At 37.5% G+C, this 16504-nt stretch overlaps 1 protein-coding gene across 3 annotated transcripts in view; it reads right to left on the reverse strand.

Moving 5' to 3' along the window:
• AKAP7 (A-kinase anchoring protein 7) overlaps nucleotides 1-16504 on the reverse strand; it is a 105494-nt gene that overhangs the window by 33223 nt on the left and 55767 nt on the right. For 2 of the 3 annotated variants that reach the window (XM_063124674.1, XM_063124673.1), the window contains exon 7: nucleotides 12067-12214. In XM_063124674.1, coding sequence (XP_062980744.1) covers nucleotides 12067-12214 — 148 coding nt within the window. Of the gene's footprint in view, nucleotides 1-4544; nucleotides 4712-12066; nucleotides 12215-16504 lie in introns of those variants that run through there. The other variant, XM_063124676.1, reaches the window with a different exon arrangement.

Genomic DNA, 16504 nt, shown 5'->3' on the forward strand with positions numbered 1-16504 from the left:
TGGTAAACTATTGGAAAGGGCACTTGGTCAGGGGGTTAGAATCATAATAGACCATAGCAACTCTGCCTCCTTGCTCCTGTTAGTCTTGGCTGATGCTGTACATAGAAACTTGGTGGACAAGATCTGAGACAAGTTTCCCTCATCCGCTTCTTCCAATCAGGTCTCTGTAATACACACCAGGTCAACTCCCTCATCCAGTATCAAATCCTAGATGGCCATGATTTTACCACTGAATGACCTATCATTCACAAGTAGCACACACTAAGCTATCTCAGAGATTATGAGCGTCATCAGATGGGGAGAAAATCGTGTTTCCTTACTGTCGCTTCCCCCCCATACACCGTGCTTCTGTCCCAGGATAATTCCTCTTTCTTCACACGGGGAAGAAAGAGGAAGTAAACAATGACCACATGGCCCATTCAGTGGCCATTTTTATCAAGCTGCTTTTCCGGCACGCTGCAGGAATTGGTGGCATGTTTCACTTTTTAAAAAGTGGATTTAGCGGGGTCTTATTTTGTTGTGGAAAGAAGACCAGAAGAAGTGGGAGATACACAGGAGGAGGACGGCATCTTCAAAAGGACCCACAAAAAGCTGTGAGTGGCCAGTAACAAGTGTGCGATAAAACACTCATCTGATGACGCTCTCTTTTGGTATATATTTCTACCTTTTATTTTATTTTTACACAATATATCTAATCATAATAATCTAGAAAACAGAAAGGATAGAAGTGTTTTAAAAGATAATAATAGGGAAACAAAGACTAATAATAGGGAAACAAAGATCAGCATCTGAAGAGAAGTTTCAAACAGTAGGTACAACTATTGTTTTGACAATGGTTAGTGGTTATAAAGTGTCTTCAGGGTGAGGTTCCAGATGCAGAACACAGAAATAGCACTTCCTAAATCATAAAAAACAGCTTTAAAAAAACCCTGAAGATAGTATACATTCATATGAGCATGGGAGGAAGACGGCTGAGGGGCCAAAGTAGAGCAAATCCCGTTCCACTGGCAGAGAGCAGGGTTCAATATTGTGCCAGGAGGATGACATGGGTGTCGCCACCAGAGGGCCCAATATGCTCTCAGTAAGCTCTGCAAAGGGCACTGAGTTGCAAAACAGGCTGTTCCAGAGGTGTACTGGGGATGTCTTGTCACAAAGAGAGAAAAATAAACAACTTGGTCTCCTCCTGGGCCTTGAACAACTGTTTGAACCACAGAAATCAATAGGTCATGCTTTTTACAATATTGAAATAGGTGTTATCACCTGTTAATGCCTGCAGATAAAGCAGCTGTTAAAGGTTCAAACAAAAAAGGTAGACAATCTCTTCTATCCGTGTACTGTGTTTTTCCACCACTTTGCCTTCTTTACCACAAAACAACAACCTTTAAACAGAAAAAATTAAATAGCTCCACAATGTCTTTTGACTGGTTACACTAGGACCTCTCTGTTTGAAATCACATCCACAATCCTAAAGAGCCTCATTTTCTTCTGGCATATAGAGTACACAGCCCTGAATAGTGCATGGAGAGGAACAAATGACAACCAAGGACAGAAAACCTGGATTTTAATCTGAACAAAGCGATAGATCAGAAATGCAGGATTGTAACTATATTAGATTCTGTAAGGTATTCTATGGTTGAAAGTAAATATTTTAAGACTAATGTGCAAAAACAAGGAAAAGGAACAAACAAGCATCACATTTTAAAAATCCTTTTAGAAAATACTCAACCTGTTTCACCAGGTTTCTCTATAATTCTCAAACATTTTATTTGTATATAATGTAATCGTATGTTCTGGAGCTGAGCCCTGTTTTGATGAGCAGAAATAGGCCCAAGAGATTTAGATTCTCAAACCTTCATGTTACTTTGTAGCCCAGTTTTTATTCCCAAACAAACAAAACCTAAAAACCAAAAAAGAAAAAAGGAAGATGCAAACTGGGCCAGAGTGCTTGCAGAAATGACTACCAATATTCTCAGAGCAATTTCTCATAGGCAGAATAATGTACCAATGCTATTAAAAGAAAATCTTTTATAAGCTCATTAGCTAAATCAAACCAGCTTCAAAGACAGCATTACTTTAGTGCTTTGAAAGAAGATAGATCCACAGAAGCACATTATTTTGAATCTATTTCAGGATTTAACCTATATATCTTAGCATATTTTAACAGCTTAGAATAGTTGCTATTTCTTTATTCAGAGAAGAAAGTGTTTCATTTTTCCCATCATTCAATGCTTCCTATTTTCAATTTTGATTAAAACCATAGGGGGAAAGGAACAGCTCAAACGGAAATGGCATCGGAAATTATTCATATGTCTTCTACAGTGAATTATTACTATTTATTGCTTATAACTTTCCCCATTATGTAACAGTATGTCAACAATGAATAAAAAGCTTCTAGTTAGGTTACAAGTGAATTTTTATTTATTCAACATTTATTTTTAAATGTATCAAAAGCTTTATAAATACATTTCTCTGGATATTTTACAATAATGGCAGCTTAATTAAGCTTTTAAAACATTGCAATATTAGCAGGGTGTGACCCCACGTATCAGCCCAATAAAAAGCACAATTCAAAGCTAAAACTGATCAGAACAGTTATGGACTGCAGCCATTGTCAGAAGGACACCGCAGGAAATTATGCCGATTATTTTGGTGAGATACTCTTTGATAATTGTTCCTGCTATGAGCACTAGAAACAGGAGAATGCTTGAAGTTGGATTTATTAGTATAAATTATTTTGTTGTTAATTTATTACTAAAAAATGTGCTTGGTTTTGTGTCATAATGCATGTTTTCAACTCTCCCTACTGCAATATTCTGGTTTACACAATAAACAGAATATGAAACATGAGTATTGAATATTGAATAATGGGGGAAGGGATTTTTTTAAAACAACAACAACAACACCCTTTTGTCCTGGATTCTTGCATGCTGCCTCTCACTGAAATAAAAAACAAAACAAAACCCCATTCCACTGAACCAACAGCAAAATCCCATAAGTCTGAATTGTACCCAGTGGGACTTAAAATCTTTGGAGCAACTGCACAATGTTATATATCATCCCCCCAACGCCACACCCCAGTTCTCCACCTAAGTATTGCCTAAATGAATATATAACCATGGTGTTAAACCAAAAACATTTTGATAGCTACGTTACATTAATTCTGAAGTACTGACCTGTACAACTGTGTATCTTATTTTAGAATACCTTAGAGGGCTTTGATAGCCAGCAGAGCAGAATCTCTGTGTAATCATGCAGCATTCTCTGTAACCTCTAGAGAACTGGGATAGCCATCAGATGTTGAGCAAAGAAAAAGGGCACCTTGGCATTTTAGCAAAGAAGAAAATTGTCTTTCCCATATCCCCATTTATCTTAGAATCCGTGCTGTATTTAAAACCCGGTTTCTTATGTTACATCCACTATATGGTCATAATCCAGACAAGACTGGGGTAGAGGAGCTTTTGGTCAGTTTGAAAGGTGATCCGAGATAACATGTACCACCGGTTTGGTTGGGGTTGCACCCTCCTGAAGAATCAGATTCATAGCTCAATAGTTCTTAGATGCAGCTTTGGTCTTGGGTGACATGTTGCATGATTTTGCACAGTTTAGGCTGGTATTCCAGCTGTGCCCTTTATTGGGGAAGACTGATCTGGTCACTGTCACACTGGCCTTAGAGTACAATCTTATACATGGAGTTGAATGGGGCTTACTCCCAGTATAGGATTGTAGGCATAGTCACATTCAGGATGGACTACTGCAATACACTCTACATGAGGCTGCCTTTGACATATGTATGAAAACTTCAACGGTGCAAAAAGCAGCAGCTAGATTCTTGACCAGGACTATTGTTCTAAAGCATGTGACTCCATTAATGAACCACATCCATTGGCTCCTGATTTATTTCCAAGTTAATTCAAAGTGTTGGTTTACTAGTAAAGCTCTAAATGGTTTGGGGACAGGATATTTAAAAGGTTACTTCCTAACGTTCGGACAATCAGTGCAGGCTCTGCTTCATCCCAACCAAATACTTGTTCCAAAATACTCTCCCTGTCTATCTTTCTCCGAACATAGCAATACCCATCACTAGAATTGGAAGCTAAATTTAAAACAAATCTGTTTTGAGCTGAAAAATAACAACTGAACCTGTACAAATGTTTGTTTGTTTTTACATTTTCTTCCCAAAGCATCAAAATAATTAAGCTAATTGTAGCATGTGAACCAAACATTGTTGTCTTCCCAGATCTGTTTTCCTTTCATATTCACTATACTAGAAATATACAAAAGAGGCACTTTTTGATTTTTTAAAAAATAAGGCAAGCAATCATGAGTAATACCTGTGTTGTTTATTTAATAAAGTAACGGACGACAAAAGAATCCATTTGGAAGGACATTCTGTGCTGTCCTGTGGAAAATGCAGGACAGCTTAGTGAGAATTTAATGAGATCTTAACACAGTACGAATGACCCAGTCCATTTCAAAACCTCAGGCTCTTTCTTTACAGTCCTGGTCCTTCTCACAACTGGTGCATTTGAAAACACATATAAGTGATCTGACCTTCAAACATTTTCCTTGAAACATGTGGAAGTCATAACACTTTCTCCCACTTCTCATACAACTCTAGTTATTTCATTTCTAGTATAGCTTTGATTCCTATAGTTTCCTCATAGTCTTTCTTCCTACCAGTCTCATAAGCATTGTACTGATTCCACTGGCACTTAAGAATAAAAGGTAAAAATGGAATAATGAAGGATTTAAAGGAGTGCCCCTTTCTACTGAAGGAGAAACTTTTTCTCTTCCATTTCAACAATACTTCACACAAACTGGTGGAAGTCAGACTAAGGTGGGCACTTCTGATGATTGCCAAAAGAAAGGAAATGAATCACCAACGAAGAGGACAAAAGAGGATACAGATAAGCATAAAATGTGTACATGCTAAGTTGTATCTATAGATGCAATTTTAGAAAGTATTACTATAATTTAAATAGAAATGCTTCTTATGTGTTAACCCAGTGAAGGTGGGTTGTTGGGGTGCTTGAATATTGAAAATGATGGTCACTGCAGAGATGAAAAGCCCTGTGGAGGATTACCCTCAAGGTGGCTTTTTATTTTGTGCGAACTCGCCCCTTGCCTGTTTCATCTTCCCAGTAATCCTTGATAGGGTGCCAAGTACAAGCTGAAACCACATCTGTACCTGGTACGGTACAAGTTCAATCACAGTTTTTAAAGCTCAGCTAAAAACTTTTCTTTTTTCTAAAGCTTTTAAAACTTGATTTTGATCTTACTTTTATACTGTTAGTTTTACTCTACCCTGTGCCTGTTTGGTGCATTCTCTTCCCCTTCTTATTGTTTTATTATGATTCTATTAGAATGTAAGCCTATGCGGCAGGTTTTACTCTGTATAGCACCATGTGCACTGATGGTGCTATATAAATAATAATAATAATAATAATAATAATAATAATAATAGTAGAGCCTAGTTTGAATGTCTGCAACTTCCGCTCATGCTCAATCTTAAGACTGGAACCAAATTATTATTATTATTATTATTATTATTATTATTATTATTATTGCAGACTCCATCACTTGAACATCAGCCACTTTTTCCTCTCTCCCTTCAGCCCTTTTTGATTTGTTTACCAACTTGTCTGATGAGTTCTGGAGAACTGGAAAATTTGCAATGTATTTTGGAACCTCTGAGTTGGCTTAATAAAGGTATTACATTGATATGGATTGTGGAAACTTTTTTTTTTATCGCCTTGAGGCCCAGTATTGGGCAAAAGGCGGGATACAAATATAATAATAATAATAATAATAATAATAATAATAATAATAATAATTTTACAATAGTCCTGACTGCCAAGGCAATACCCATTTAACTTCAAAAGCTTTGCCCGAGATCCACGTTGTTAAGGTGGGTCAAAAGACCCCCACCAAAAGACCCCCTTTCTGTGGGAAAAGTGTACACCAAGTACTCAAGCCTCTGCAACCAAACCCCTCCCTTCCCCCTTTCCATTTCTTAAGAGTCATCGGAAATGCAGTTGGCAGTTGCTCAAGGCTGCCCTGTACTTTCTAACACACAAACAAGGCCCTAATCTGCCTGGTCATGGGTAACAACTTCCTAAACACAGCTTCTTAGGCTTGGATCCTGGATCCATGTTGTCACTATTCTAGACACTCTGGCACACTTGTGCTTGTTATTAGCTTTGCCTGCCCTTGCATGGGGGGCTTATCTGGTACAGTAACTCACATAAACACGGCATAGTGTCCCAGATATCATGTATTGTTAGCTGTTAGAAATGGTTTCGTTTATGGAAAATGTATAACTCTGCAATCAATAAGGGATGGGAGGAGGGAAGAGCATAAGCTCCTCAGGAGGGACGTGGAATGTTATAAAAGATGTTGGTTGTGGATGATGGGTAGAGAATCTTGCTTTCGATCCGTTGAGGGTGAGGTTCCTCCTACACGTGTAGTTAATAAAGAAATAGTCACTGCATCTGGACTTGTCTGGTTTTCCTATTCCCTCCCTTCTGGTTGGAGATTTTTCCCTAACAACATTCTTAAAAATAATTATAAAGCAACCTTCTTTCCCATAGTGGGCGAACCTGGCTGTGATAGAAAATTAAATGGGCAGTTGCTCTGACATAAAAGACAAAATGAGTAAATAAACTATACACATAACCCAGTAGAGAAAAAGAACGGATGAATTCACTATCAATTAGGTACTGCTGAGACTGGGACAGAACAGGACAGTAGTAATTAAAGAGGCAGCAGTCCAGAGAAGCCTCAATAGCTCTTTGTTAGTCCAATAAAACATGAAAAACTGACACTGCAATTGCATTTTATATTTTAAAAATTGATGCGTCAAGTGTGTTAAAAAATTATGGAACATTTGTGAAAACACTGGATTGCAACTGCTTAGCAATAACCTCATTTTAGACATTTATTCAAAGGTAAGAGAAGTCTAGATGACAAGAATAAAGATTAACAATATTCAGTGTTTTATGTTCCAAAGAGGAAACAAAGCAAAAAACAAATGTCACAGTGCTGAGAAACAACCTGAATAACATGCTGAACTTACTTTGAACCCAGTTATTAGCTAAAAGCATTCTGTTTCCAATATATAAATGAACTGCATGAACACCTTTCCTTGGCCAATTTAACACCTAACATTTTGTGCTAAAATATCTTGAGAAAATGTTATAGGCTATCAACATTAAATTCAATAATGGGTATTTATTTCTCTCAGGCAGAAAGTGTAAACATATTCTATCTAACACCCACATCTTACATCAGTTCAAATTTCTAACCTAGCACTTACTGGTGCAACATATGTATATTTAGACAGAAAAAAGTCCTACAACACCCAGCATTCCCCAGCTAGCATGGCTGGCTGGGGAATGCTGGGCGTCGTAAGCCTTTTTCCTGTCTAAATATGCATAGGATTGCATCCTAAATCTGGAAGTATAGTGTCAAAAATCAACATGATGTAGGAAATACATCACAAGATCTAGAGCTCCATCAGACGAGCATTTTATTGCATGCTCGTTAGTGGGCACTCACAAGTTTTCGTAGGTCCTTCTCATGACATCGGCTGCCTCCTGTATGCCTTCTTCATGCCACAAAAAAAACACCCCAGTAAGTCCAACTTATTTTTAAAGACAGAAGTTGCTGCTATCTCCTCCTGTGTGAAAGAGAAGCAGCGCAATCAAAACAGCCCACTGAATGGGCCACATGCACATTGTTTACTTCCTCTTTCAAAAAAGGAAGTAATGAGGGACAAACATGCTGGATGGAGAAGCAAGGGTAAGCAAACACAATTTTCTACATGCGATGATGCTCCTACTCATTATTATTTTTTCTTAACTGCAAAGCAACTACATGTGCATGTGTAGGCATCTGTGTCTGTGACACTTTGATCAGGAAAATGGCAGTGGGGATGGGGTTCTTACCCTTTCCTTTCTGTTCACGCAAAGCCCTTGACACTGATACAGCCTTGGCTGAATGCAACTAGTTGTATATAACAATTTGCGGCTTTTGATTAGGATGCACATTTTCATCCATATCCAGCCAGTTCAGCTTGGATAAACATCATGATGTGGATCCAGAATAAAATCTATAACAACATCAGTTAATAAACAGAATCCATGCTTCTACTTGTGGATCTCCCTTGCTAGATCAGAGTGTGTCTTCAAGAAGGGTTGGCTCTCTTATATAACTAAAAAGCTAACCAAAACATTGTACTAGGTTAACAAGCACTGAATCTCATACCTTTTAGCATTAGAGATTGAGAGCACTCCTATCCACCCATGAAGTTAATACACTATTTTCTTTATAATAAGCAGTTGTTTATCAGGATTGCAGAAATCCCCCAAACCTCTTTTTAAAAACTCCCATAAAAGCCCCAACAAAACTGATGCAGGCACATAAACATTTTTAATTGTTCTGTTCAAACCAGCTCCCCAAAATTTGCTGCTGACTGTTGGAATTTTATTTTTCCTGCTTAGATCTTAATAGAGATATGTGAAGTTGTTCTGAAATAGGTCAGTTAAAACTAACAGTAGTTATTCTTGCTTGTGGTTAGTTTCAAGCTTGAATGTCAGGTCTGTCAGATATTACACAATTGGTTGATTTAATTTTTCAAATATGTGTTTTTCAAATAAACCTTTCTGTTATTATTGTACTGCTAGAAAAAATAAACCGCCTCTGAATTTTCTTATCATGAAAACCCTACGGACAGACTGACCAAGACATATCAAGAGATAGTGCTGGAAAACGAGACCACCAGGTCAGAAGGCACTCACCCAGTTACTGGGGAAGAACAAAGGACTATTACGAATAGCTCTGTGTGTAATGACTCAACTGGGTTAAAGCCAAAAGGAAGGCTGGTTGATGGCGCGTGCAGATGCAAAAGGAAAGCCTAGAGTTGTACAACGTTCATAAAAGGAACATGGAATGTGAGAAGTATGAAGCAAGGAAAGTTAGAAATTGTGAAGCGGGAAATGGAAAACATAAACATCACTAAACTTAGTGTGAACGAGTTAAGATGGACTGGATTGGGACACTGCCAATCAGGTAAAGTTTTCTATTCAGGAAATGACAAATGAAGAAGAAACGGGGTTGCTCTAATAGTAAGAAATGATATAGCAAAAGCAATAAGGAGTTATAACGCAAGGTCAGATCGAGTGATATCAATGAGATTTAATGGGAAACCTATTAACATAACCATCATACAAGTATATGCTCCAACAGCAGACACAGAAGAGGAGGAAACAGAGAGATTCTATGCAGAAGTGCAGGAAGAAATCGACCAGACACCAAAAAAGGATGTCCTAATAATAATGGGAGATTGGAATGCAAAAGTAGGGAACAGAGTGGAACCAAACATGGTGGGAAAATGGAGGCTAGGAGATAGAAATAAAGCAGGAGATAGACTTATTGAATTCTGCGAAGTCAACAATCTGTTTCTTGCAAATACATTTTTTTAGCAATCGAAGAGCCGACTGTATATGTGGACGACACCGAATGGCCAATACAGGAATCAAACTGATTACATAATTGGAAACAAAAGATGGAGGAGTTCCATCCTTTCGGTGAAAACGATACCAGGAGCAGACTGCAGTACAGATCATGAATTACTAATCTCGAAAATAAAAATCAAATAAAAATAGATTTGAGGCACTAAACTTGATAGATAGAGAAACAGAAGAATTGTGAACTGAAGTTAGAGATATTATTAGGGAAGAATGCAAAAAGTCAACACCTCTAATTAAAAAGAAAGAAAGACCTCAATGGGTGACCGATGAAACTCTTGAAATAGTCATAAACAGAAAACAAGTAAAAGCAAAAGGAGATAGAAACGTGGTCTGAATCCTAAATGCAACAATACAATCACTAGTACATAGGGACAAAGACAAGTACTATAATGAATATTTATTTATTTATTTATTAAATTTATATACCGCCCCATAGCTGAAGCTCTCTGGGAGGTTTACAAAAGTTAAAAAACAGTGGACATTAAAAGTATACAAAATTTTAAACCATCAAAAAATATAAAAACAACAGTATACAGTATCCGTTTTAAACAACAACAGTTCTGGGGTCCATTAAAAAGCATTGTAGAGAAATAGAGGAGGAAAACAAAAAAGGGAGAACAAAATTCATATTCCAAAGTATTCCCATCAGTGGTAGGCCCTGAAACAAGGTGTTCCAGCAAATATGTGCCTTCTCAAAAGCAAGGTGAATGAATGTAATCCAGAGGAAGTTTGTACGCTTAAACCCCACTGACATCAATGGAGATTTTATTCAACCACATGCTTAAGTCCCACTGGTTATGTACTTAATTTTCTCTGGATTGTAGCCAGTTGCTATAAATGACTACATCCAATAGCTGCAATCCTATATTCAAGCTGTTGATTTCTGGGGAAATAAGATGTGCATATCTGAGCCTAGAATTTTATTGCATATGTGAGAAAAACTTATATTACTATTGGAATGAATACTCAAGAAAAATATTATGTATATTGACAATTATAGAACTACATCTTTGCACCACCTTGAAAAATTATTCATATGTTTTGTTTTATATCTCTTAAAGACAGCCATTGCTTGTCCATACATTTCTACAGCAAATTACAATTTGGCTCTGGGTGCTTCCAGACCGAAGGGCCCTAGAGCTACCAATCAAAATACATCTGTGGCTTTCCAACTTTCCCTCTTTAACTGATTTCCTGTAGAAAGAAAAAATATGGAAGAAAACACAAGAGGGTTGCAAAAGGAAGACAACATAGTCTGAACCCCCTTTAAAATTCCATGACAAAAGCAAGGCAATATCACAATAAAATCCTCATCTGGAAGCAGCGTCTGTTTGAGTTCTCTGTATGCTATGGTAATGATTAGGATTGTTAACTGATTAATTATACTTTGGTTTATTTAACCACCTTGCTTTTAACAAACACATTGATGATTGGTGCCTTTCTAGGATATTGCACAGAAAGCATGGCTTCACTTAAGTGTGAAAATCTAATATTTATGTATTTGATTTATATCCTACCCTTCCTCACAAATAGCCCAGAACATCCAACAACCTACATAAACCACAATACAACACATAAAGACTACTAAAACCGTAACTCTAAAATCATAAATACATAATAAAATACAATAAAACCATAGTGCACTTACCTGTACACCCAAAGCTTGCACAAATAAATACATTTTTAACTGCCCCTTAAATGATAGTAAAGTGGGGGACAGCTAATTCTCTACCAGAAGTGACTTCCATAGCCGTATTAATCATTTACAATTAACACTTGTATATAATGAACAAGTGATACTTTTCAATGTTGGAAAGCGAGGCCATCTCTGATATTTTATTTTCATCAGTTTGGAAATATGGGATATTCCTTGTTAGAGTAAAACACCAGAGTCCAAAATGTCCAAGTTCTTATCAACGTTGTGGAACATCCTGGTTTAAGTGAATTATTGTCATTGAGCATTGTCTGGTTCTTATTACTAGGAAGCCAAAATGGTTTCACCTTGAAATGCAAAATATCAGCTAGTTTTCAGTTCAAATAAAGGAAACTACTATCTTTGTGTGCTGGATTTCCATCAAATTTGGCACAGTGGAAAAGAATATAGGCCAATCCTGCATGCAATAGTGTCTTTAGGCTTAGCCTCTCCTACTAATCCACTGGGGGAACCACGACATTTTTAATGCACAATTAAAGCTTTAATTTATTAGTCTATCAAACATGTTTTCAGCCCTGGTAATTATAAATCCAAGCAGTACCCACTGCTTCCCATTTAAACTGAATTTTCTAGGTAGTCCAATAGTTGAGGAAGGCAATATTATGCGAAGAATCTTCCAAGCCGTGCACAGAGACCCTCATTTTTAAGGCTGCATTCTTGACACTGCCTTCATGTGAAGAACTCTCAAAGAAATTGGCAAACATTCCATGAGTATGACCTCCAGGCTTAAGAAAGAGTAGATGAGTGGATGTAACAAAACAAAATGAAACACCTTCCATTTCAAGCAAACTCAGAAAAGCTTAAGAAATATACTTTTCTTACCTACTGTGATAGAAGACTCACAGTGATAGTAGCCATTAGGTTGCTTTTTTTTCAACATCGAGCACAAATCTAGACGCTTCATGGGTTCAGCTCCAAAACAGTGGTTCTTGAAATTTTCAAACAAGGTTGGGTCGATTCTTTTCACTCCCTTGAAATATCAAAGAAAAAGCAAACGGTCAGAGGAAGAGAAGGAGAAATACACTGCCTAATAACTCAATTCATGAATCCCCTTCAGTTGCAGTGATATCAGCACTTCATTCCACTGCCATAGGTTCCCAAGCTCTTGTCGGGCAGTAAAGATGATCCAGGAATAGTAGCATGTTACCAACAGTAATAACTAACTGTTACAACAGGTAGCGTAACTTGCATCAGCTATTAGATCGGGATGCACATCACTTCAGTAGAATCTGGTGCAGAAGTATAATTTATTTTATCTGAAATAACTAGTAAATGTTATCATCAGTAATCAGGGATGGCAGCAGAGGTCATCACTGTTTGGTACCTGTCAAGACTCACAGCTGATCCCTGAAGCCTCCTGGCCCTGCTCCTCCTTCTCTCTGCTGTTTCTGACAATTCACTTGCCCTCTCCAAGTGTGCAACCAGTGACATGAGTGAGGAAATGAAGAATCACCCTCACATTTCCTTGCACTCTCCCTGTGGGCAGTTGTGCAACCTGAGCCCAGAGGAAATGTGCAATGGCACAGTGGTGAGGCAGTAGGTCCACTCAAAAGATGGGGGTTCACTGAGTTCTTGCCCCAGGTCGCCATAATATCAAGAGCGGATACTGGGAGTAATTTTTGTATTTTTCCAGGAACCTTTTCGATTATCTGTCTATCACATTAAAATAGGAAGAACAATTGGATTAGAGGGGCTAGGATGGGGCAGAGGCATCCCTCTACTGGTGGAGAAGAGCTCTGCTGGGGTAGGCTGGTCTGCTCTGGAGGCCTCAGTTAAACCTGCAGATATAAATCTATGATGGTGTTCCCACCAGTAGTAGGCCCTGAAACAAGGTGTTCCAGCAGCAGGTTTGGATTCACTGGATCCAAAGCCCTTCCTATACCCCCATGTGCCACAGAATTACATTTTTTAATTCATCCAGCCACACATTTACTTTTGAGGATGCTTTCTAGAGTAAGGACCATATAAGGGGCTTAGAATATGGACATATAAGATGTCCAATTTTGCTCACTGTGCAAAATGCTATTTTGCTTTTTCTAATTCTTGAAATGTCACTGACACCTAGTGGTAAATCATGTGAAATACATATGAGTTGTCTCAATAACCTTAATCCTTTAGTTTAGCTTTCCCCAACCTGGTCTCTTCCAGATATTTTGGACTACAAATCCCATCACCCCAAGCCAGTATGGCCAATGATCAGCAATTTTGCAAGCTGTAGTCCAAAACATTTAGTAGAGGGCACTAGGTTAGTGAAGGTTGCTCTAGTTCTAAACTGATTCAGCTCAGGTATAATGTGCAGAGAATAGTTACTAATTTGCATTGTTAGTACAACAGAGTAAAGTACAATATACTATATAAGTATAGTATATAGTACTATAAGTACTATATCATATCATATCATACACGCAAAGAGATATTGAGAAAAATATATAGTGCATTTACTCTGTTAACTGACAGCTGACATTTAAGTAAATGAGAAACCTAAGACATGAATCTGAAAGATTGACAGCTTCCTTCATAATTTTGACAGGCGGACCTGGAGAGCTGGGAAAATGCAACTCACTTTATAGTTTTAATTTGTAGAGTGCTTTGGATACCACCAGTAAAGAAGGTGGTATTAATACATTAAAGGTGCGATCCTATGCATGTTTAGGCAAGAAAAAAGTCCTAGCATTCCCCAGTTAGCATTTTCATCAGATTTGTTTCTTTTAATCATCACAAATTATTTAGACATTCTGCATCAAGATACCAACCCTATGCTACTATGTGGATAGAATTAATCTGCCCAGTGATCATACTTACTATAAATGTTCATGTTTAATATTACTAAAATAAGGGTGCAGTCCTATGCATGTCATTATGATGGTTCTGAAGCCAATACCTAGAACCTTCTCCTTGACATCCTAGGTTTTATAGGTAGGAAATACTTTAAGTGGGGGAGTTTTTAACTATTTAATCCTCCCCTGTCCTCTGACAGCAGACAGCAATGGTACAGCCCAGCGACATATATTATGAGGGAATTGTGCTTCCCCTGTTTTTTTTCTAGCTCTTTTTCAGACATTTCTACCTGCTTGGTGGGCAGATAAGTTGTTTCTGTGAATGTTTTCCCCTCTTCACAACAATGAAGTGTATAAGTGCCTTGCTTCATTTAAGTTCCTATAGGCCTATATTAATCTATGTTTTAAAAACAAAAACAAAACAAAAAATCCTAGGTAAAGTAACCTAGCGTTAATTGCTTCAAAAAAGCAGCAAAATTTGTAACTGAACCTCTCCCCAATTACATTCACAAAATGATGGTTATACCATATAAAATGAAGATTCATGTTTTCAAGACATTCTAAATCATGGATGGGCAACTTGTGGCCCTCCAGATATTTTGGCCTACAATTCCCATCAGGCCTAGCCAGCATAACCAAGGGTTGTAGGCCAAAACGTCTGGAGGGCCACAATTGACAGTCTCTTCATCCTTCTCTATGTCCTGCTAGTGAAAGCTCTTTACAGCCTGTTCCTGTCAGCTAATAAATATTTTTCTTCTCTTCAGCTCTTTACACCCTACTCTTCAGTGGCAGGATGTGAATGAACACTGAGGAAAGGGATCCTCCTGCCTCAGCCCAGCATCTGATGGGATGCTGAAACTAAAAGACTGTAGCCTGCTATTCTGACTGCAAGGTAGGGACAAATTTGTTTCAGGGAAGATACTTTGATTATCACAGTGTATATGCTCTGGGTGAGAGGGGGGGAGGAATGAAGGATGTTGTGGAGATTTTAAAAGGTATCGTATTATAGATAATGGGAGGGAAGGCAAAATTACCATTCAAGAATGATCAAAGTTTAGGAAGCTGGATCAGTGAAATGCAGGAGTTCCTGTAGCTTAAAATATCAAAGCTGAATCTCCTTTAAAAAAATATTTTTAAATGTAGGATTTATGTCTTTATGGTTAATTCAGGAAACGGAGTGCAGAATCCCTTGGAGGCTCAGAAAGCAGTAAAATAAAAAGCATTTAATGTGTTTATTTAATGTCAATGGGTTTGAACATCCAGGTTAGCAGCTCTGTGAAAGTCAGGATCAAAGAATAGAATCAAGGCTTTGACACTTTGCGAATATTAGCGACTAAAATCTGAAGAAAAACATTTAACTTCTATGAGAAAGGGATTTGTTGGGCAAATCTGGGAAATAAGTATTCTACAATTTACATTTATATATCATATTTGTTAACAAAAGCTGTTTTTACAACTCAGTAAACAACACACATATATTATGAGAAAAATAGTATGGGTTTGGGAAAAGGTAATACAATTGGGCTACACAACTGGGATAGTCCGAAAAATGTTGAAGGCTTGGCTGGAAAAGAAGCCAGCAAAAGCATTGATAAATAACAGGACTTAACAGCGAAGCAAGGATGAGATGAGGCAAAGTAATATGGCTGATCTGTATGAAAACACACTGGGTTACATCCAGATTTAATCATGCTGCGACTAGACCCATTGCTATCAATGGAAACCAACTAAAACTAATTTCAGTGGGTCTACTTTAAGTATGACTAAATCTAGATAACTTTCTCACATTTCTAATGTCATTCTGCTTGCAAAAGCCATGATGTAATATATTTTCTTTAGACAGAATAATAATAATAAAATTCTTGTTAACTATAATTTCTAGTAGTTGGTCTGGTATTAAAGTTCACCTCACTGTCATGTATATTCAGATACATTCTGAAGTAGTTTATTAGCTGCCTTTCATATTTCTAGAAAGGCCCAAAATCTGATCCTAATTATGTATAATCTATCCATTATCTCTAGATTCTCTACTCTGAAAAATCAATGTCAACCATTCTTCAGAATTATAACTTTACAAAGAACAGTTCAGGTATTGACTCCAGAAAACACTAAATAAAATAATGTATTTGATTTATTTCAACATCATATAGTTCTTCTTGAACCTTTGGTGTATAAGAACCTTACAGAATTTCTGGAAGCCTTCCTTCTTTTCTAAACTAGTTGTAAAACATAGTATTGTTGGTTAGGACAGCTGCTTTCTATAAACTGGCAGAAGAGTAAGAAAGACAGGGAAAGCTGACGTTCCATGGAATGTCACAGCATTTATTACCTTTTTCCCCTCGCTGCACACTCACTCACCCACTTCTCTTGAGATATATGGACCACGTTCACATGTAACAGTATATCTTGGATTAATTAACCCACAATTTGGCAGGCATGAGCAGGAGACAGCAGGCATGGTTCCTCCAGCACACTCCTCATTT

This window comes from Elgaria multicarinata, chromosome 4 (assembly GCF_023053635.1).
Source record: "Elgaria multicarinata webbii isolate HBS135686 ecotype San Diego chromosome 4, rElgMul1.1.pri, whole genome shotgun sequence".
NCBI classification, from domain to species: Eukaryota; Metazoa; Chordata; class Lepidosauria; order Squamata; family Anguidae; genus Elgaria; species Elgaria multicarinata.